At 45.7% G+C, this 23,017-nt stretch overlaps 1 protein-coding gene across 8 annotated transcripts in view; it reads right to left on the bottom strand.

The window, feature by feature from the left end:
- Skap1 (src kinase associated phosphoprotein 1) overlaps positions 1–23,017 on the bottom strand; it is a 306,690-nt gene that overhangs the window by 21,490 nt on the left and 262,183 nt on the right. For 7 of the 8 annotated variants that reach the window (XM_087570083.1, XM_087570082.1, XM_087570084.1 and 4 more), the window contains 3 exon segments: positions 21,180–21,362; positions 11,493–11,540; positions 3,538–3,638 (listed from right to left, as the gene is read on the bottom strand). In XM_087570083.1, coding sequence (XP_087426209.1) covers positions 3,538–3,638; positions 11,493–11,540; positions 21,180–21,362 — 332 coding nt within the window. 8 annotated transcript variants of the gene reach the window in all.

Below are 23,017 nucleotides of genomic sequence, written 5' to 3'. Positions count from 1 at the left end.
TGTGTGTGTGTGTATGTGTGTATGTGGTGTGTGTGTTTGTGTGTGTGTGTGGTGTGTGAGTGAATGAATGAGTGTGTGTCTGTGTGTGTGTGTGTTACAGGGCGGGAGAGATGGGTCAATGGTTAAGAACATCGCCTACCATTCGAGAGGATCCACTTTCAATTTCCAGCACCCACATGGTGACTCACAACCTTCTGTAACTCCAGCCCCAGGGGGTTCAAAGCCCTCTTCTGGCCTCTGAGGACACAGACATAAGTACAGACAAAATACCAATACATGTTAAACAAAACGAACAAACAAGCAAGCAAACAAACAAACGTCCCGACCCCAGCAGGGAGCAGCAGGAGTCCGGGGTTAGAAGCTGACATCTTCCCCTTCCTATCCGCTCATCTCACTTCCCTGCCTTGAGTCTCCTTTTCCAGACTCTTCTTGCAGCCTCTTCTTTCTTTTCTTTTTCCCCCTCCTATATTCTCCGAGACAGGGTCTCTTTATTATGTAGTCCTAGCTGTCCTGGAACTCAGAATGTAGACCAGGCTGGTCTCAAAATCACAGAGATCAGCATGCCTCTGCCTCCGGAGTCTTACCACGCCCAGCACAGTGTTCCCTTAATAAAGAAAGGGCCATGGCTTTAACTTGGCAGCGAGCATAAGGCCCTGGATTTGACCCTTAGCACTGTGAGTTTTACTTTGAGAGGGGCAAACCAGTTGTATCTTTGGGGGTGAAGACAAAACAGGTGGCGGTTGGAATGCCTGTGGTTCAAATGGAGCAAGTAATTTAAAGCTGCGACAGAGTGCCGGGTGGACTCCAGCAGCTTTGCAACCCCGGGCTCTCTGTGCTTAGAACGGAAGTGTCTGGGGTGGGAGAAACAACTCCCTCATTTTACAAGTGAGTCCATGGGGCTGAGCTTTACAGCTGTCGTGCATCCCGCAGGGAAACATTCTGCAGGTTTCTAGGCAGAGGCCTTCCTTGCTCAGCCAAGTGGCCACTGGCCTTCAGAGGGAAGAAATGTGGAGTTACACCAGACGACATTTTCTTGGACTAAACTCGGTGTGGGTCAGTTTGTTCTCTTGCTCCAGGAATGAAAGGCAGGCTCATTCCAGCAAAGGAAGCCAGCTGGGGCTGAGGTAGGATGAACCTGAGAGACAATTCCAGAAAGCAGGAAATGGCTGAACTTCTAGATGGTATCAGAATGGGTTCATTTGTGTGTGTGTGTGTGTGTGTGTGTGTGTGTGTGTGTGTGTGTGTGTGTGTTTGAGACAAGTAAATAGGAAGGGAGGTCTTTTAAGGTTCCTTTTTGTCCAAGGGCTCTGATCGAGTTAGGTAATAGAATCAAGGTAAATCCAATCCCAGACGCTCCCCGAGCCCATGTTAACCAGAGTGAAGCTTGCAAAAGGACTGCTCCTTGAACTACAACCTTCTCATTTCCTCCTCTTGATTTTCAGGGATTAGCAATATAGGGGAGGGAGGCACCTGGTATAGCTCAGGGGGCAGCGATACTGATAGACTGAGAACCTTCCGGAACAGTGGAGAAAGAAGCTGATAGAATTAAGGCAACGAGGCATTTTCGCCCGAATTAAACTCTGATGCATTAGCATGTAGTAATGGAGGAGGGGAACAGAGGTTGATTTTAAAAGACCGGCCTAACGTTCTTAGGCATCTCTCAGAAATACCACAGCCATGGTAACCACATGCCACTCTATATTTCGGGACAGGTCACTGCACAGCCCCTTAGATCTAACTGGAGGGAAGGGACCCCCAGTGAGAAGCCATTAACAAAGGCAAAAGACATGTAAAACAAACAAAATAATCATGACGGAGAGAAGGCCAGCCGCCAGTCTGGCTTTGCACTCCCCCCTCCTGCTACAGGCACCTCTAGACAATGTAAACAGTTAATTTGTTCACCTGCAGGCTCTGGGCAAACAGAGGCCTGGTCACACCTGAGTGGATAACTCGATTACCCCATAATGCCAGCACGGTAATGTACACAAATTCTATTACACGGCAAACCTTGCTTTCGGGCATTTGAAATACCAATCAGGCCAATGTCCACTCCCTTCTTTCCTTCCAATTTATTCTTGGTGTACTGGAGCTGCACCAAAATTGTGGTAGGGTGGTGCTGAGTTAGGGTCTCGGGAGGAATCTCTAGAACGTCGAGATCTCATGCAGCAGGGCCTACAACGACTCTTAACTTCCTGCAAAGGGCCAGGTCTGGGTTTAGTTATTGTTTAAAGGGGTCTGGTTCACTAGAACCACTGGAAGACATCCGGAGACAGACTTGGCCTGTTTCTTTTCTATTACTTTTTATTTCATCGCTTTGCATTTTGTATTCTATTACATTTTATTTATTCATTGCATTTTTATTCACTAATTTACTGTGTGTGTCTATGCCACGATGCACCTGTGGTGGTCAGAGGACAACTTTCAGGAGTCAGTCCTCTCCTTCCACATCATTTCTGGGACTGAACCCAGATCTTGAGTCTTGGCAGCAAGTACCTTTATCCCCTGAGCCACTTCGCCTACCCCTTGGTCTTTTGTAAAGGAGCTCACAGCACATCTCAAGCATAAACAGACCCTTGGTATAAGTAGTGCCAGTCATAGAATAAAGGGAAACAGCGAATGTGACGTTCATAACACAGCAGGTTTTCCCTTCTCCTCCATGGTGTTCACATACTCGTCAATTAAAGAGCCAATCATCCCTATTTCAGAACTGTATTTGTAGCTATTGATGGTCCGCATAGAGAGTGGCCTCTTTGATAAATTCTCTTAGGAATAAAATATGTCACCTTAGTCTGGCTGTATAATATGTGTGGTCCTTTTTGGTTGTTTACAGGATGATGATGAAAAATTCCCTCAAACTGTAGCCTGAGACTCCAGAAAGTTCTTTTATGATAGACAGGCAACAATGTATCCCTTAAAAAAAAGCCCTGTTACTTTCTGATCAACAACAGCACGAGTTAGCTGAGTACAGGGCCAGCTTCTGCTTGAAGAGGAGAATAAAGTTAGCTGGGCTGTGTGCTGGGCTGTGTGCGGTTGGACTCAGTGGGTTTGGCCTTATCAGCACTGGCTCAAACCAATTGAGCTAACAGGTTCTGACTCCTCCTCCCACAGGTAATTATATCATCGTCTCATTTATCTATAAATGAAATAAAGATCTAGTGTGCCTAGTCAGGATGTTTTCAATAGTACTATATGGTAATAAATTATGCACATAGTGTGACCTTTATATATCATAAGTTCTCAGAAAACAGCTAATTTTGGCTGGCATAATTTTAGTATTGAATCTATGTCATTATATACATTTAAATTTGCTTCAGTGTATCTTTAAATGCGGAAACATGATTCCTGGGCTTCAATTCTTAATTAAAATGTTTCCCAAACAATTATACATTAAAGGGGATTTTGATCTGTGTGTAAGGAGAGCCCTCCAATACGCAGAGAGAGAGGTGCAATAACGTGATATTATTCTGGTCATGGTAAGTATACTAACAGGAGCGAAAACGTAGCTTTGGGCCCAAGTCCTATACTTTACGTCTTTACCTTGCTCAGAATGCGGATGAGGTCACCTCGTTGGAAGGACAGTTCATCTGGCTGGTCACCATGGCAATCCCAGAGGCCCTGGTAATAATTGGCATAGTCCACTGATCAAAGAGAAGAGGAAGCAAAGATAAAAGGAATCAGTTTGGCTGCAAATGGAAACCCGGGTTCTGATACAGCCTCCAGGGAACTCTGGATTCAGGGGGCCTCAGATGACAATCACTCAGAGCAAAGGACTATGGGAGGACGAGATTGTTAACTCACATAAAATATTTACAGATCATCCCTAGTAGGAATGTTACTCATCAATACGGTAATAGATGTATTTATTAATAGAAGAAAATCAGGCACATAATTTCTCAGTTGGTTTACAAACAAGCAGCAAAAAGATGTTTCCCACTAGATTTCTTGATCCAGGGCATCCAAACACCAGAATGCATCTCTTCTTTATGCATCTGAAAGAACGTACCCTTCTGCCTGTCCACAAGAGAGGCTGAGTCAGCCAGCATTCTTCTGCATCGTGCCTCACATTTTGGCCCCTTCTGTTACCCAGGAGCTTTATCCCAGGTACCTTATGAGGGAGTCACCAATAAGTACTGAAACGAATAGCCCAGTCTTTAAGTGGACCCATGGGGGTGTCTCATCCATTACAACTAAATTCTGGGTGGGCTGGCCCCTTTCCAGCATCTCATTTGTAGACCCTGAACATGTCTGCCAAGATTTATCTGCAAGCTCCCGGGGAACAGAAACCAAACTGATCTGCATTAAAAATGAAAGCAACTGAAGACACCAAACCAAGCTTTAGAAAGCACAGGAGAGATTTACTGGGCTCCTCAGCCAGACTAGATGGCAGTGATGCCACAGGACAGCCATCGATTCTTAACAATGAAGAATTTGTATTGATCCTCTTCTACCCGGAAAGGTTAAACACCATCGTCCACAGTGGGCGAGCATGTGGGGGTTTGAATGGCGGGAGAGCTAATGCCCACTGGACCAGGGACACTTGGAGTTTCTTAGAATATTCCATACTAGACCAGTGAGCCAAGCACCTGCCAAAGGTGAGATTTGATCCGTGGGACTCAGAAGTCCTGAGATGTAGTTAAAAATCTGTGTGACTTTAAGCTAGGAGGCTGATGCAGGAGGATCATGAATTCTAAGCCAGCCTGGGTTTCACTGTAACACTCTGTCTTGAAAAATGGAGCGAAAAACATTTGTGCGATTTCTGGGGACTCTGTCTCACCGATTCCTACTTGGTCTGAATTTGTTTGGATTTTCTCACAGGCACCCATGGTTCCAAGGCTGCTCTTGATGGGAACAAATGGGGTGCAAATGGTCAGTGGGGCACTGCAGAGGACCTGGCTGTGCTTGCTCCTTCCCCAGTTTGTTCCTAACTTATGAATAATTCAAATAACAGGGGCACAGTGGAACAGATCCCTGTATGTCTTTGTAAACGACTCTTATTATAGGCATCTTAAAGTGTACAAAAGCAGAGGAGAGACTGGCTCATTTGGGTAAGAGCAGATTGCAAACAGAAATAAAAATGTCAACCACAGAGACTGGGGTGTGTTTTCTTTACACAGAATTGTCTCTGCAGCAGACAATAGAGGGCAGCATACGAAGTAACTGCCAAGAAAACCTCCCTCCATAGACAGAGGAACGTGTTGGGAAGAAAAATATATCGGGAGAAAAATGCTAACTGTTGAAAAGAGAAAGCATATATTTTGGGGGGGGGGACATCAGTGCAGGAAATGATAGAGAAATATCAACCTTAAAAAGTGATGGTGGTTTCCTCAGAGGCTATGTTATACATTCTCAGTGGTAAGGGAGTTTATAAATCATTCTGAGAGTTTGACTAGATTTAGGAATGAGAAGCCACTTGACATCAATATTCTTTGTGGATTTGTAGATGGCAGAGAAAAATAATTTTTTAAAATAAAAACAGATTTCAGAACCCCAACTTGCCTATTTAAGACTTGTGGGAAGACCGGCAGAACTACCCTGGTATTCTCTGGCTTAGGGCATAGTCACTTTGAGCTTCTGATCCCCACAGTGTGCTTGGGTGTAAGACAGCTCCCAAGGTGCCTCAGTTGTAAGGGAGTTTATAAATCATCATATAAATACATATGAGATTCCCACCACAACTTGATAATGGTGGAGGAGACCACCTGGGGAAAGACCTAAGCTAGAGACATTACACACCAGGCACAGTGGTTCACACCTATAATTCCAGCAATCAGAAGGCTCAGGCAGGAGCAATTGTTTTGAGTTTGAGGCCAACAGGACTCACAAGGTTGGTTCAAGACTAGCCTGGGCTATATTGTGAGAGAGACTTTGTCTCAAAAAAACAAAAACAAAAATAAAAACAAAAAAACCAAAACCAAACCAAACCAAACCAACCAACCAAACAAACAAAAACTCAGGAAGCTGGGGTGCAAGGAGACAGGGAGACAGATTTAATCAACCGTAGACATGAGCCTTCTAAGACACATAGGCTACAGAAAGGCCTTTGGTGTTCAGGAACCCGGGAGACAGCCCAGCCCAAGATTAAGGACCATGACAAACAGCTCTGAGAAGCTAAACAGAATGATAAGAGATAAAACTGGGGAGCACAGTCAGCCTGCTGTCCACAGAGTATTTTGGTTTTAAGGAGATCAATGGGGGAGTCACTCTTTAGCTGGATAAGGTTGGACCCTCATAGTACAAGACCCTTGTTTAACTTATGAGATTCACATTTATGCTACGTGTACAGACACCTTCATGCATTCATTCCTTGGCATCCATCAGGCTTGTGCATAACACTGGGATTGTGCTAGATACTGGGGATTCCACAGTTCCTGCTCCCAAGGCTACCCTCTAGCTGGGGAAGAGCTGTGGACCAGAGCTATTATACTAGTATTCAGGACTATGAGGAGACAGAGGATGTATATGTAGGAGGGAACTTAGCAGAGTCTCAGCGGTCAGGCCCTCTGAAGCTTCAGCTGTCTACAAAAGCCTGAGCTGCTGAGCGGCATCGGAAGATCTAGAAGGTGGGAGGAGGTGAGGCTGAGTAAGACTCCATTCCTGAAGCTTGGCCTCAGGAAGGGCCTGAAGGTCTGCAGGTCTGTACTATGGGTCTCAGCTGTGCCCTAAACCAGCCTTGCCTAGCCTCATACAGGAGAATGAGGGCAGATGCTGGTTCCTACAGGGCAATGAAAGGAGCTAGGAGCCTGAGAACAAGGCTTGTCTCTCTGGACGAGATTTTTGGCTCAGTTAGGTTTCCACCACACTGGCAACTGCCTAAGTCAGAAATGATGCAATCTTCTGACCAGTTAATTAATTCAAAACATCCTCATTCTCATTTTGAGGACATTATTCCATCTAATTATTTTTTTTCTAGTCTGTCCATTTGGGATGAAAGACAAAAGAATAAAAGCTTAATGCCAGCATTTCTCAACGTCTCTCTCTCTCTCTCTCTCTCTCTCTCTTTCAAAAAAAAAAGTAACTGCACTAAATAAAAGCCTGGTAATTCAAAAGCAAAAGCTCTAATATATTCAGCATAAAACAGACAGAGGACCTGGAGCAATAATGACAACACTAATAACTAAAACAGTTATAACAATTAACAACAATTACAATGATAGGGGAGCTAATGGCTATGATCACTGCATTTAAATTGCTAGCAGAGCCGGGAAGGAGTGTTTCTAGAGAAGATGGGGGTGGGGTGGGGTGGGAGTGTCTTATTCTGTCTAATCCCACATGAGGGGGGCTAAGCTTCAAGTGAGCAAAGTGTCACAAAGAAGAGGGACAGGCAGAATGGCTTCCTCTTCTCCAGGTGGTTTTTAGGAACCATACGTCAGTCCACACCTGGCTCTTTGTGACCAGGGTTGGCATTTTTCCCTTTATGGAGTCCAGGCTGCTATTACTGGTGACAGAGTCAATGGAAGCACCCAGTAATGGGGCTGCAACACCTATGTAGCTTTCCTTCTCTTCAGGGACAACACAGGATGACTTCTAGAGCTCAGTTGTGGCGGAGCATTGGGTAGCTTCAGAGTACAAGCTGTGACCAGGGAAAAGAGGCTAAAGGCAGGTCAGTGTGGTGTTTACATTTTCTTGATGAGCAAAGGGGCCATGTCAATGAGGTCTGGCATTAGGCACAGCTGTTTAAATTAGGGACACCAGACAAAGCCTTGAAAACAAACTTACCACAGTTGGGCCCAGTGAGAGTTGGACTAACTCTGTAAACAGTGGCTTGGAACGCTCTAGTCTAAGCCGAGCCAGGAGGGGCGGCCATGTTTAGCACACTCAGAGCAGACACCCACCACTACCTTATTAACAATTTCAGAAATATGAAGAAATTTGCCAGGTGTCACTCACTGTGACACCAGAGCAGGGAGAATATTTTTTGCTCATTTTCCATACCATTTGCTTATGTTCAAGCCCATTTCATCTTGAGTTATGAAATTACTCTGCCCCTTAATTTTGTAAGTATGATTTATGTATGGAGGATAATCACAGGTCCTGATTCTCACCTCATCGTTTCTTTTCATTGGGTTAAAATGTTAGCAGGTGATGCTTAACTCAGGGTTCATCCTGGAAAAGCAGAGGACAAAGAGCTACAGGAGCCCATGTCCTCCCTTTTGCTTGGTGTAGAAGTTTTCTGTCAGCGGACACTACAGTGGGCCAGCAGAGGGTCTCCAGGCCTGTGAAAGACTACTCTTCTGCTCTTCTGACATGACTCGATGTTTATAAGACCAAGCCTGGTTTGCCCACAATCAGAGAGAGAGAGACAGAAAGACAGAGACACACAGAGACACAGAGAGACACACACGGACAGAAGGACAGACAGAGAAATACACACACAAAGACACAGAGACACAAGACACACACACACACACACACACAAGACAGACAAGCAGAGAGATACACAAGAGAGACAAAGACACACAGAGATACACAGAGAGAGACACACAGAGACAGACAGGATAGAGAGATACACACACAGACAAAGACACGCACACACACACATACACAGAGAGAGAGACAGAGACAGAGAGAGAGACAGAGAGACAGAGAAAGAGAGACAGAGAGACAGAAGGGGAGACAGAGAGATAGAGAGACAGAAGGGGAGACAGAGAGACAGAGAGCTCCATTCCAAGACTTTCTTTGGCCAGAGACTTTGAGTCTACGGTGATTTGTCTCTATAGCACGGCACACCCAAGCAAAGGAAAGTTTTATACAAACAGCCCACAGTGAATCTTGCTTTGGGCTACCCAGAAGTTTCTCCCAGGAAAGCAGGAAAATATCATCTCACCACTAAAGACCTTCAGTGTTAGATCCACTGTGGGACTGCCAAGCTGGAATTTAGAGAAAATCTGAGGTGTTGAAGAGTCACTCATTAAAGTAACCATGTTACTAACAGTCATGCTGTAAAGCGAGCTCTTTATAGATTGGAAATCAATACTACAAGGCTGTGATAGATTTTCTAGGTAACAGAATAAAATAAAAGAAATTGCATCTTACAGGGTCATTAACACTCAATAAGGATAAACTGAATTCTGTTCCTCTCTCCCTTTTCGGATAAGATCTGGAGATGGGCTTGAAAAATGTTAGCAGCTCTGTCAGCGAAAGTGCGGCATCAAGTGACAGGGTCTGCGGGGGTAGAGAAGTCCTCAGACTGTCAGGCATAGCACCTTAGGGGGAAAGGCAACTGGGACAGGCCCTTTTCCTCACAAACACATAACACCTGAGAAAAACTAGAAGCCACGAATGTACATAGCTCACCTGTGACCTAAGCATTTGCTCTGTCCCAGCCTTTTAAATGCCTTCATTCAGGCTGTTGGCCCTTCCCCCAGATCTCTGTGTTTTGTTGTTATAAAACCAAGAGATGACATTGGGAAGTTACATGTGTGTTTGCAGTTTCTATGACTCCTTTGGAGGAAAGGCACTATATAAATTCAATAAATAAATAAGTAACCACAAATAATAAAAACCACTGCCTCAGATTCTGCAGAGAGAGCGGAAAGCCCTCCTGTTTTTTAATCAGAGAGTCACCAATCATTATAACTGGTGGGAAGTACAAGCCTCGGAAACATATTTAGAGCTAGCCTATGTTAACCATACCTATTTGGGAGGCAGAATGTGTGAGGAACAAAAGACTTCTTAAAAAATTCCTAATTGAATTACACCTGTTGGGATAGCTAAAAAAATAAATCTCCTTTTACCTCCCAGATAGAACCTGAGTGGGAGGTGGGGGGAGGGGAACGCAGGGAGGGAGAAGTCTGGGAGGGAAAGCTGAACTTTGCCTGGACACTGACACTTCCGGAATGGAGTTTAATTCAATGTTGGCCACAGGAAGCTTCTAGCTATCCCACCCAAGTTGTTCATGTTGAGGGTATTTCTTCCTATGCTGGTGATAGAAGTTGGTAGAGAAAAGCCTTATTTGGGACCTGCTAGGTCAGGACAGATTTTCGGTTGGGATTCTGTATGGTAAGTAGAAAACAACAGAAGTTAGGTTTCAGGGCTGAAGAGAGAGCTCAGCCATTAGAGGATAAGGCTCACAACCAAAACTTCAGAAATGCGGTTTTAGAGGACTTAATGCCCTGGACTAATCATTAGGAGCTAATGTCCCCGAAGCTTACGCATCCCAGTGCTTTCCCTTCTGCTTTGGTATCATGGCCTCTGACTGTGCTCCCTCCTCCCAGGGAGAAGTTGGATCTTTGCAAACCTGAGTCCTTCACTAACCCTTTAAGAGTCATCTCCTGCAGGGATGTGGAAGACGGCTCAGTGGGGAAAAGCACTTGTCTAGCCAGTATGAAGACCTAGGTTTTAATCGCCAGAGTGATTCCATCTAAATGCCAGGAGAGGTTACACATGTCCTGTGATCCCAGTGCGTCCATGGCAAGATGGGAGACAAGAGACTCCTGGGTAGCACGTCATGAGCCAGCAGGCCAGGCAAACAGTGTAGGGCCAAAACAACAAAGAGACCCTAACCGCTCCACACAAAGCAGAAGGCTAGGACCAAGACCAAGATCGTTCTCTTACGCACGTACGCACACGCACATGCGCGCGCGCGCGTACGCGCGCACGCAGGCACTCGCTTATTTCCCGCAGCAATTGGAAAGGGAAGAGAGGGTTTTCTAGATGACTATGAGTAAGAAGAAAAGTCAGAAGGGAGGGAGGTAAGAGGAGAACGAGCAAAGGGCCAGAGAAGCTGAGAGCAGGGAAGGAAACCGGTAAAGAACTCCTAAGCTTACGAATTTCATAGACTAAGAAAAAAAAATCTGCGCATATCTAAATCACCCTTGAATCCGACTCTTCGGATAGAATGAATGTCCTTGAGGTGGCCCAAGCAACATGCAACACTCCTTCACTGACAATGAAGGAGTGAGTCCTTGGTCCACTTAAGGAGACTCCCAAGGGCATTGGACCTTAGGAGAGATGGGCTCTCTAAGAGCCTGAAGCACGGCTAACAGTCCGGGATGAATACGATGTAATTTTGTATTCAACAAACCTGTTACATATTCATTTCCAAATGTGCCTGGAATCAAACCACCCATCGGAGGTCAGCATTCCCCCGTCGTTCTATCCTTCACCCCAAGGCTCACTTTTCAGATCTGACACATTTCTATTCCCTTCTCGACTCGCAATCTCCCGGCCTCTCAGAGAGGAGACATTTCCATTCTCAATCCTCTGATCTCCGATGAGACAATTCCATTTTCACTGCACTGATTTAAGAAATACTGATAGGAAAAAAATAAATATCTGGTTTGGCTTCCCACCTTCTGAAGACAAATCTTGGCTAGGCTGGGACATCAGTTAAAGTGATTGGGTGTCAGCTTTTAAAGTTAAGGCACTTCTCTATCCAGTCACTATATTTTGGGCTTTTGGGGTCATGTACCAGGACCAGTAAAGACAGTGTATTCTCAAACCACATGTCCCATTGTTCCACCCAGTGTTGTGCGACCGACCGTGTCTTATACCTCGCCGCCGATGAGCGCCACATGCATCCTCTTCTAGATCATCTTCATCTGAGGGGACAAACGGTTAGGATTAGCATCCCTGTGTCGGGGGTGCCTGTCTCCGTGCTCTCTCTTTTGAGGGGGTCACCTTTCTCTGAGCTCACTGACCCCTTCTTTTTTCTCGTGATTCAAATCAGGGTCTTGCTATGGAGCCCAGGCTGGCTTTGAACTCATGATTCCCCTACTTTAGCCTCTCAAGAGCTGGGATTAGAGGCCCATGCTACCATGTCTAGTTAGGAAACTCCTTTAAGGGAAGTTTAGTTAACGCTTTCTTCTTTTTTTTCCCCTCTTTTCAATTATCTCTCACCTCCAAATGGGTCGTCCTCCCCATTCTTTTTATTGCTGGTTTTGAAACTTTCTGAAGCACATACTGTACGCAGGGGGCTGCACTAGGCGCAGGAATATGTCAACAGACGAGCATACTCAGGTTCCTGCCTGGGTGCAACTTCCAGTCCAACTCCCATTGGCTCACCAAGGGGCTTTTCCTTAGACCCGATTCTTTTTCTCAAGCCTTACTTCTCTCTTTGTGGAATTCTCGCTTGAATTTATTATCTCTAGGCAGGCATCTTCTTTGGTTTTAGTCATCCTGTGTGTGTGTGTGTGTGTGTGTGTGTGTGTGTGTGTGTGTGTGTGTGTGTGTGTGATTAGAAGTGGGTTTTAAGCCTTCTGTGATTAATTAGTCTTTAACATACCCATTCTTGTTCAGCTGTATCGGAGGCTGGTCATGAACATAGTTTTATGTTCCTAGTACTTGGGGCCTGTAGTTATTTTTATTTTTATTCTTTTGCTGTTTTATCCAGCCTGCCTTGTTCATTAGAGTATAGGCTCCTGAGGGCAGATGGAATGGTCTTTTAATTAATTGCTGTGGATTCCCAATGGGTTCTAAGTCAATGCTGGTGTCTAACTCCAGTCAAGTGTTTATATGACCAAAGTCACGTGGTGATGGGCCTGAGTTTCTTACCCTCATTAACCTGTTTCATCTCAGGCTTTGTATTACGTGATATAATAGGAACTGGGTCTTTATTAAGAAAGTATGAGAATTAGAGCCACATTTAATAATCCTATTTTAGGAGATAGAATTATAGTGCATGTATATATAGATATGGGGGCAGAAATAGGTTCACTGGTCTTTTTATCTCCTTTTCTTTTAGACACACAGACACACAGCCGAGACAGACAGCCGAGACAGACAGACAGACAGACAGACAGACAGACAGACAGAGGATAGGACACAGTGAGCCATGTTTTGAGAGTCCATTACTCAGTTTTTCCTGTGCACATTTGACTTCCTCTTCCTAGGTTTTATTTCACACACTGGCCTCATTTCTCCACAGGTGGGATCTTTGAGGAGACGGCCAGAGGACAGTCTCCCTCTAGCCTGTTTTTAAAATGTCAGATTAGAGAAAGTCAATCCTAAGCTCAAAGGATAGAAGAAACAGCACAGAACATGCCAGGCTACTACAGAGCATTAAAAATACCTGAATTCGGGGTTGGGGATTTAGCTCAGTAGTAGAGCACTTGCTTAGCAAGCGCAAGGCCCTGAGTTCAGTCCCCAGCTCCGGGGGGTGGGGGGAACCTGAATTCAGAATGGGTTGTGGTAGCAGCGTTCACCGCTGATCCCACTTAGAAGGCAGAGGCAGGTGGGTCCTAGTCCAGCCTGGGCTTATGTGTAAGACCCTGTCTCAAACAAAGAAACAGTAACTACCCCCTGATTTTATGTTTATAAAAGTGATACCATTCTTCAGAAAAAATAAAAATTAAGAGTTTAACATTCTGGAAAGGCAACTCACCAGTTACCAAGATTAAAGATACGCACATTCACATGCCTGCCCTACACTCCTGTGGGAAAGGAGCCCTTTGAAGAAATCTTGTTTTAAAAAAATTGCTTACTTATGTGTATGTATGAATACATGTATGAATACATGTATGTGTACCACATACGTGCCCGGGGCTTGCAGAAGAGGACGTTGGGTCCCCTTGGACTGGAGTTAAAGACATTTGTGAGCTGCCATGTGGGTGCTGGACTTGAACTCTGGTCCTCTGGAGAAGCAGCCAGCGCTAACTTCTGAGGCAACTCTTCAGCCCTTCGAAGGATTCTTGTTTCTGTGTAAGGTCCAGCAGTAGGCTTTCCCTGTCACTGCTTGTACTGCTCCCCACCCCACCTTCAGGAACAAAGAGGAGAGGTAATGGAGGCGTGATGTCAAACGTAGGGAACAGGGCAAACGGAAGCAAGTCCCGTTCTTTTCACCCCGTCTTTCTATCGCTGTCCTCCTCGGCTCCCTTCTGCTGCTATGATGCCCTCCCTCTCCACTGTGGGGCCAGTTTTGCAGGACTGAGGGTATTACAGTGTGAGCTGGTGCATCCTCCTTGTAGAGATGCCCAATAGTCTGGATGGCAAGTGGCTCTTTTCCTGGTATCAGACAGCTCAATCACAAGGACCAATAATGTGCTGCGCTTAGGCACTTTTGCAGAGAGCGTTCATCCTACCTCTGCTGTCCGTGTGCAGCTGTCTCTTCCTCCCAAGTCTAATCAATGTAAATTGGGTCAGATCTCCGCTGTGAATTACAAATTGGATCCGAAGTTGGAGGGTCACCGTGCCTGCTCCCCCATCTCCTTCCCACCGCCATTAGATGGGAAGCTACACCAAAGATCTTTTCTAAATAAATCAGACTTTATTGTAAAACTCGGCCGCTGACGAGACATAACCTCATTAGCATTGATTTTAAAATAAATTATTGAAAGTGGCCTGCCTGCTCTTTGCATTTGTAAAAAAGGGGGGAATGTAAATGTATTTGCAATGATAAAAATGAAAACCAAAACCTGATTCCTTTATCCTTTCAGGCAATAGCACTTAATCCAGTCACGACAAAAAAAAAAAAAAAAAAAAAAAAAAAAAAAAGAAACAATGGGAAAAATAGAAATGGGCATTGTTCAGTCTCAGAAACAAATGACTCTCTGATTACCATTGTCACTTTGGAGTCACCTAGAGAGAAAGGAAAATGCTGGCCATTAGGTCTGGGTATGACTTGCCACCGGTGACCAGGCCCTGAAGGAATAGGTGTGAACGGGAAGCTCAGGTCCCCACTTCTGTTCTGTCTGCCTTGTCCTCTGGTGGCTGAAACTGGCCTTCCATTAAGAAGCCTTCTTACTGCTGGATGTGGCCTGTGTCTCGGGTTTGCTGCAGGACTGAGGATGGGGTCCTTTCACACAGTGGAGGTCTGAGGTTGGTGTGTGACTGAGGATGGGGTCCCTTCTTCACACAGTGGAGGACTGAGGTTGGGGTCACACAGTAGAAGAAGCCCCCTCTACAGCAGTTAATGACGAGCGCTGCTCTCAGTTCTGTCTTAGAGTGAGAGGGTCTGATACAATTGATTTTGGACCCTTCTGTGAAACCAAACTGGTGTCTCACAAGGTCCAAAGTCAAGACAATTATCATGTAACTGGGATTAAAAAAAAAAGGCTTTCTGTTTAAAAAGACGGGTGGGTGGTTAGGGAGTTAAATTTCTTATTTTTGTTACTCTGTACAAAGAAGCCTTATTTTTACTTATTAAGTGTGTGTGTGTGTGTGTGTGTGTGTGTGTGTGTGTGTGTATACATGTGCTCACATGTATCAGGGAGTATGTCAGCGGTCAGAGGATAACTTGGGAGAGTTGCTTCTCTCTTTCTACCACGTGGGTCACATGACAAGCGTCTTTACCTACTGGGGGATCTCGTTGGCCTGATGCTTTCATTTTAGAAGACCATTTTGATAAAGAAAATATTTCTTTAGGTTAAAGAGCTCATTGGACTTCTTTATAAGAGCATTATTAGGCGTTTTAGCATTACGTCCATGGAAATACATCTTCATTTAAGAGAGAATTAAAATTTATGTGCTACCTCAACTTTAAACAGTAATAGATTATAATGGTCCCAGCTCCTAACGGGGCATATGGGACCCCAATCTCACACAGGCCTTAAACAAATTAACCTCTGAAGATTACTGCCCACTTATTACATTAAATGCTCCACTTGATCCCCAAATATCTCATCTCAGTTGGGAAAACAGTTGAAGAAGATTCCGTTAACTGTGTGAACATGTGAGGGAACCATGGGGCATCACAAATGAGCATCAGTATCCGGAGAGTTGATTTCAATCAACATTCTTGGCACAGTGTCAGGGACGCTAATGAGAGGCTGAGAGGAACAGGACACTGAGTCCACCTAGGAGGGACAGCGAGGTGCTAGCTGCTTCTGACACCTGAGTGCTTTCTGATGTGCGGCTGTGGCACCCACTCCTGACGCTCGCCGCACTGATACCAGAAAGAATAACGGGAGAGGAAAAGATTCCGTCAAAAGGAGGGGAAGGCAGCTTCCCCAAACAAAAAGTGACAACAGCTTAAAGAAAATGCCCAGTGTATCAATGTGAAGCCGGATGTCAAGGTGCTCTGGCGACAGACGCAAGAGAAATACAGGGAGACTCGTGTGTAAAGGGACCGTTCAGAAGAATGGGAACGACCACTCCCTGGCATCCCCAGACAAGGCATAGTCCCCGTGTGCTACTGCTGCTCTCTAGACAACGATAAAACATATGGAGGCTAAGAACACATTTATTCTCTGCCGTGTATTGGGTAATCTCAACTGTAACCTCACAATCCCTCCATCCTATCTGTGGTATGGCTGAGCACTCCATCTGTGCTAATACCAACATTTGGAATGTACAGAATTTAATTCTACAAATAACAACCGAGTACCTACTGACTGGGAAGAAAGACAAGAATACAAATCATCGTGGTCAGAAGCAGAGCTTACTCACAGTGGCGTCTGAGAGGGTGTCACGTCCGAGGACACAGCTGAGCAGAACGTGCAGTGCTTCACAGGCACAGACTAGAGGGCCGTGCTAGGGAGAAGAAACAGCATGGCTCCAGCCGGTCCCATGGCTGTTACTCTGAGTGTGAGGTAATAGACAGACTGACAGGCAGACAGACAGACAGGCAGACAAATAGACAGACAGGCAGGTAGGTAGGTAGGTAGGTAGGTAGGTAGGTAGGTAAGACAGAGCAAGCAGGGATGAGGAAGAAAAGAGGCCAAGAGACTAAAAGAGTCTGGGGACCGCACTGATGTGTTTTGGGCTTGGGTTTGTTTTGTATTTTTCTTTCTTTAGATCTTTAACTGTCACTGTTCTTTCTTCCTGTGTGTCGGGACAGCGATACAGGGGGAAAGATAATCCTACAGAATGTTCCATTAGATTCTAATTTAAAAAAAATTAGTAGGTACCTAGCTATACGCTTTATTATAAAGCAATTTGGTTTCTGGGTTTGTAGTAACTCTAAGGGGTGGGATGGGTGTCTTCACAGACATTTCCAGAAAGACCGATTCATCTTTTCCATTTTGCTGTTGTTTTTTGGCTTTCTGTTTTTTGGAATCTCTAGAGACTACAGCAGGATCCTGATGTCATTATAGCCACTTCAAGGCCCCAGTTACTGCTCTCCAGTGGCTCTCTCTTACTGGCTTTTAGCTTTGAGGCCCCAGACAATGCAGGACCTGATAAAAGATGTCCTTATGTGTAATTCTGAATTGTGGATCTGGGCCTGAGCTCATCTGCAGAATGATTTCAAGGAAGATAAGAAACTGATTAGAAAAATTTGTTTATTTAAAAAGATTTGTTTTTTATTTATTTATTTGTGTGTGTGTGTGTGTGTGTGTGTGTGTGTGTGTGTGTGTGTGTGTGTGTGTGTGAGATGTGTATAGTATGTACAGGTTCCTGTGGTGACCAGAAGAGGGTTTCAAGATCTCTGGAACTGGAGCTGGGGTTGTGAGCTGTCCAATTTGGTTGCTGGGAACTGAACCCTGGTCTTCTGGAAGAGCAGCAAGTGCCCTTAACCACTGAGCCATCTCTCCAGCTCCAGAGCCTCCTATTTTAACATCTGGCCTTCATACTTCATTTAGGCCATTCTCTGAAGTTTAATCTACTATAGATGAAGTTCTAAAGCTCAAGGGCCCCCATACCTTCAACAGGAATCTCAGAATTCCAGTGGATACCAACTTTGAAACCATATTTTCCAGGACTAAGTTTTTTTTTTTTAATAGATTTATTCATTATGTATACAGCATTCTGCCTGCATGTGTGTCTGCAGGCCAGAAGAGGGCACCAGGTCTCATTCTAGATGGTTGTGAGCGACCATGTGGCTGCTGGGAACTAAACTTAGACTTCTGGAAAAGCAGCCAGTGTTCTTAACTTCTGAGCCATCTCTCCACCTCCCTTCCCCCCGTAACATCCCCCCCACTGCCAAATCCGTCTCTTTTTATTTATATATTTTATGGATATGGGTGCTTTGTCTGCATGCATGTCTATCTCTAAACCAGAAGAGGGCATCAAATACTGTTATAGACTGTTGTGAGCCACTCTGTGGGAACAGGGGGTTGAACTCAGGACCTCTAGAAGGGTGGCCAGTGTCCTTAACTGCTGAGCCATTTCTCTAGCCCTGACAAACACTTTTTTCCCCCTGTGGTCTGGCTGAAAACCTTGAGTGCTCTGGTTTCTTTCCTGGGGACAAGAGTGCTAGCCATAGAGCAAATGCTAATTACCCCTCGACTAATGTGATGTCACACATTTAACTTGATTGCCCATATATTATTTTGGTTAGGAAAACTTTTTAATTGACTTGGTATATCCTGCATATTCCTCTCAGTTTTCTAGATGCCCATTTATATTACACTTGGGAAGGGAAGCCTCACTTCCACGGCTTTCCCTACAGGACAGTGAGGATTCCCATAGGCCCTACCCCAGAGGGCAGGGCCATCCCACCTGCCAACACTAAACATCCTTCCCAAAGCATGTTCACCTCTTAGAATGAAATGGACGCCATCTGACCACTGGCGAGGGTGCAGCGCTTGCACAATCTAGCGTTACTATTGGCTGTCCCTACACCCCGCACCTGGCCTCTTGGTTAAAAAAAAATAAAATAAAATAAGAGGGCCTGAGCAGAAGGTGTTCTCCATATCCATCTGTTCAGGATCTTCAAGTTCACATCTGCTTCATACACACAAAGCCGCAAGTGCCTGACTGGAGTCTTGGGTCTGGCTGGTGAGGGTGGGACCTAGCCATCCCCCAACTCTTTGAGGAAGTAATACTTCCTATTAAACAGAACCAGGCTCACGTTACCGGCGTGTGTGGAGTGCTTCTCTGCCTGTGCTAAGTGCACACGCATCACTCTCAGGCTCCTCCCCAAATCCCTCTAGGAAGCTACCTCGTCACTTTTACAAGTGGACAATCAGACAGGGCAGGGAGCTTGCTCCAGTACCCCCAGCTGGCAGGTGGTAGTACAGATCCACTCTGATTACAGCCAGCCTTGTGCCTGTTGTACCTTGCTGTCCCTCATGTGGTAGTGGCTGGCATGCAGGGGCCTTGGGAGGGGACAGGGCATGCTGGGCCCCTCACATTCCGTTTCCATTTCTTTAGGACTGTGGTGTGGCGTATGCAAAATGCACAGGGCAATTTCAGAAGCACCAATGGTGGGGTGCTAGAGAAAGTCACATGATAATGAAATGCCTATATATCTCCCCTCCCCATACTGTCTGTAGAACCCTGGTGGACAGCGGCTTTTGTTCATTGGATGCACAGGCAAGGTAGCTGGCGTCCCTCTAACCTGCAGAAAGAGATCCCACCTTCTCTAGAGTGTGGCGTCTTCAATTTCTGTGAATCGAAGATTATGTGTGAGGAGGCTGAATAAGCTCCCTGCCCTTGGGTCCACTCCTGTATATAAGCAGTGGGAGGTTTGGAGGAGTTCCCGAGACTTCAGCTGTGTGCAGGAGTTTAGGGGTCAGGATAAACTTGGTCACTCAGAGGCTAGTGGTACATTCCTTGCTTCTGACCCAGAGTAAGGGGATGGATGGCCTCAAACCCGTCCTGTTTTCTGAGGTCTGTTTCCCTTCCCTTGCCATCCCTGAGCATCAGCTTTATCCTCCCTGGCTTCTTTGGGCATTGCACACCTTTTCTTTGTACCCCAGAAGGCAGAACGGTTTGGGGAGATGTCCCCAGAGCATTCTTCCAACAGTTGGGACCTAAGGTGGAACCTCACCTGGATCTTCCCCTGAACCTGGGCTGGGGTGAGCTCTCTAGGAAGATTCTGGCCAAGCTGGGGAGTGCATCTCCTTTTAGGGAGTGTGGTGAATTAGATCCATTTCTGCACCCTGCTGTTGCAATGGCACAGGCTGTGGAGGAAGATTCTCAGAGGAGCTCTGTTTTAATGTAGCAATTTGATTCAATTTTCCACTCTATAAAATTACCCATCACTGCTCGTTGCTTCCTAACAGACACCTTCACTCTTAATTTAACAATCCTATCGAATTCTGCCAGGGAAATTGGAAAAATTTATCACCTGTGAAATTTTATTTTCCTTTGGTTGTATCTGTTTTTGTAAAACTTCATTAACGACGATGACTTGCTGAGGAAATTATCATTTTTTTTTTTAACTTCAGACACAAGAAATGGCTCAACCTCAACCAAGATATCATTTGCATAATAAAACACAACACAACACAACAACAACAACAACAACAACAACAACAACAACAGCAAAAAGGCTGGAGACATGGAGTCTGGCAGAGGCTGGAGGAAAGGGGGGAAGGAGTGAACTCTCCTTGGTGGGGCTGTGTGGACACAGACTAGCAACTTAACTCAAAGAACAATGATGTGGCTTCTCTCTCAGGCAAGAGACAAATAGGGAATGCTGCCTACTTCAGAGGGCTGGGCCCTCCTCTTAGGGAGCCTTGAGACGGAATTATTTACTGATGATGCTTTTAGCAAGGGGCCCTGTCTTGGGGGGGGGCTAAGTGTTAGATTCACCTTAGCTCCCAGGTTCACCTGGGATTCAGGTTTAAATTGCTATAAATTTTGGCTTAATTTGAATTTCTTAGCAGAGTACTAAACTCCTGGCAAATTTCCACAGGAGCGCTTCCTGAATGGACTTGAAGATTCAGCTCTCCCATTGTCTAAATACCTCGCAATTAAAAGGCTCAGGCTTTGGTTTTCTAGTCTGACCCCCACTGTGCTCTGCACTGTTCACCAGCTGCTGGATCCCCACCAGAAGTGGCTCCGCGGGAGCAGTGATGACTGTGCGTTTTCTGAGATGCTAGTGAGCCCGCCTTCTGAAGGAGAGGGCTCCAGAGTCAGCCTACCCTAGGAGGGGGAGAAGGGAAGCAGGGTAGGTTTATTCTTAGGGGATGAGATTTGACTCTGGGCGATAATGAGGTGTGTTCTACAGAGTTTTACTCTATCACTAAAATGGTTTGTTGACATCTGCACAATCCAGACTTTGGAAATCCTCTGTACGTTTGAGACAATGTTTTGGCCTTAGCCGTTTGCTACAGAAAATAAACCGGGGCTAGCGAGTTCACAGTAAGCCAATGAAAGCCAGAGGGAGTGGTCTCTAGCCTTTAACCTTCTTGGCGCAAGAACAAATGGCGTCACGTCACGTGGTACAGCTGACCGAAGGGATTTCATCTTGTTGCCAGAACACGGCAGAGCCACTGGGCTTCCTACGCCATCTCCATCCGACAATGGAGTTTAGATGGGGATAACTTTTGGGGCTGTTTCACTCTTCTACCAAGTCAAGAGTTTTTGCAAGTAGAGTAGCGGGAAACGAGTAGCTGGAAGGTGAAGTATCTCACCTGGTAGGACTTCGTAAACGTCCTCCTCTTTGTCCAGAGGCTCAGGCAAGGCCATGGCTCTGCCCTGGGAGCCGGACCTTGCGGAGTCAAAGCCATCAATGTCATTGTACATTTCTTCCTGTTCTTTGTCTTCCTCTTCCTCCTCCTCCTCCTCTTCGAAGGGAATGGTCAAGGAGCTAAGATCTGCCGTCGGAGCAAAGATAAGAATGAGTAAAGATAGAGAAAAAAGGCTGAGAAAGGAGGATGTGAGGGAGGAGGAGGGAGGAGAATAAAACATGTCAGGAGAAAATGAAACACTAGGTTAAGGGCTGTTATTTCTAATGCGGGCCTCGGTGGCAGGAAATCTACAGAAAAGGCCAGCCCAGCACTTCATCAGGTTTAACCCAACAACATAAATCCTCCCCGGCCATAAAACGTGGTCAGGATGAAGCAGCCCTGAAAAGTATGTGTGTGTGAACGAAAACGCAAGGTGAAGGGAAGAAAAGAGGCCAGACGAGGCACTGCCTGGGCGCTATGCTCTGCTCACCAAGCAGAAAACCGGATGGGTGAATGATGGCTCCAAGTTGGCTAGGGTGACAGAGACAGGGCAATATGGTGGAGGCTGAGCTCTCAGACGCTCATCTCCCAATGGTCTCACTGTGGAATTCAGACATATTTGTTTGTGGAGAGGGAAGAGAAAAAAAATGGGAAAGAGCAGCAGAAGAAATAGGGGCATGGAAAGACATAACAGTGGTGTGAATGAACGGAATGGCTAACCAGCACAGTCCTTTTACGGCCTGGCTGACCTTAAAGTGGGTCACTGAGGAGAGGGCGTTCAGCCATTACAGCACTGGCGAGCACCAGGGCAGGGACAGGAGATTGGTTTCAATTCTGGTAGGGGGCTGGGAAGCTGGTTCTCTGCCTTCAGCCTGCTCCTGGAAACCCCCACCGAGGGGCCTCTGCAGGACCCAGTGAGCACACTGAGCATCCTCTGGGGAAGGGAAGGATGGAGAGACAGGAACGGTTCATTTAGAAACACAATAAAACTGTTTGGCTTGATTAGGCTTTTAATAAAGATTCCCAACAAATTTCATCTGAATTCTGGCGACTTCATAGGACGAAAGGATCAAAGGCACATTTGCGGGCTTAAACCATATGTTATTATTTTGTTTGTTTTAAAATAAAATGGAATGAATAATTTCTTCAATGTGAGATTCTGAAAGTACCACAGGGTACAGCTCAATAAAGCTGCTTTGAGTTTTATTGAGGTTCACACACTTAGGGGTATATTACACGCATAAATCCTAGGCACCTAGATGAGAGTGTACCCTGTAGCCTCACCATCAACGCTGTGTCTGCCTAGTTCCAGCCTATTATACGCGATGCTGTTGGTGCACGCAGTAGTTTGTTTTTTGTGAAAGCAGAGGTATAACTGAGTAAGAGAGGCAATTCTTGTAATTAAGGCTGGGGCGCTTTCTCCTTTTTATCCACCATAAAATCTTAAAGCAGAATAATAAACCGTGATGAGAAAGCTTGATGTTTTTAGGTGGATGTGTTTCTCCTTGAGACATGGGCCATGTATGGAGTTGGTGTTCTAGTGTCTTAGTGAGGCAGGGTCCTGCTATGATGCTGTATGAAGGTCCTTTTAGGCCAAAGCTATCTGCTTGGCCACTCTCAGGGGGAAGGTTTCCTGGCTGCTGCACCAGGCCTGCAGACTGGCCAGCAGAGGGTACTCTAAGAACAGACGTTTAACCTCTTCAGGCGGGGCTCTCGCCATCCCAAGACAAGGGACATTTTACTGTGGCTTGGGAAATGGCCATTTATTTTTAATGTTCAGTGTCCCTGACGGCCACCTAAGT

This window comes from Rattus norvegicus, chromosome 10 (genome assembly GCF_021556685.1).
Source record: "Rattus norvegicus strain SHRSP/BbbUtx chromosome 10, alternate assembly SHRSP_T2T, whole genome shotgun sequence".
NCBI classification, from domain to species: Eukaryota; Metazoa; Chordata; class Mammalia; order Rodentia; family Muridae; genus Rattus; species Rattus norvegicus.
This window is presented reverse-complemented; position numbering and strand designations above follow the sequence as displayed.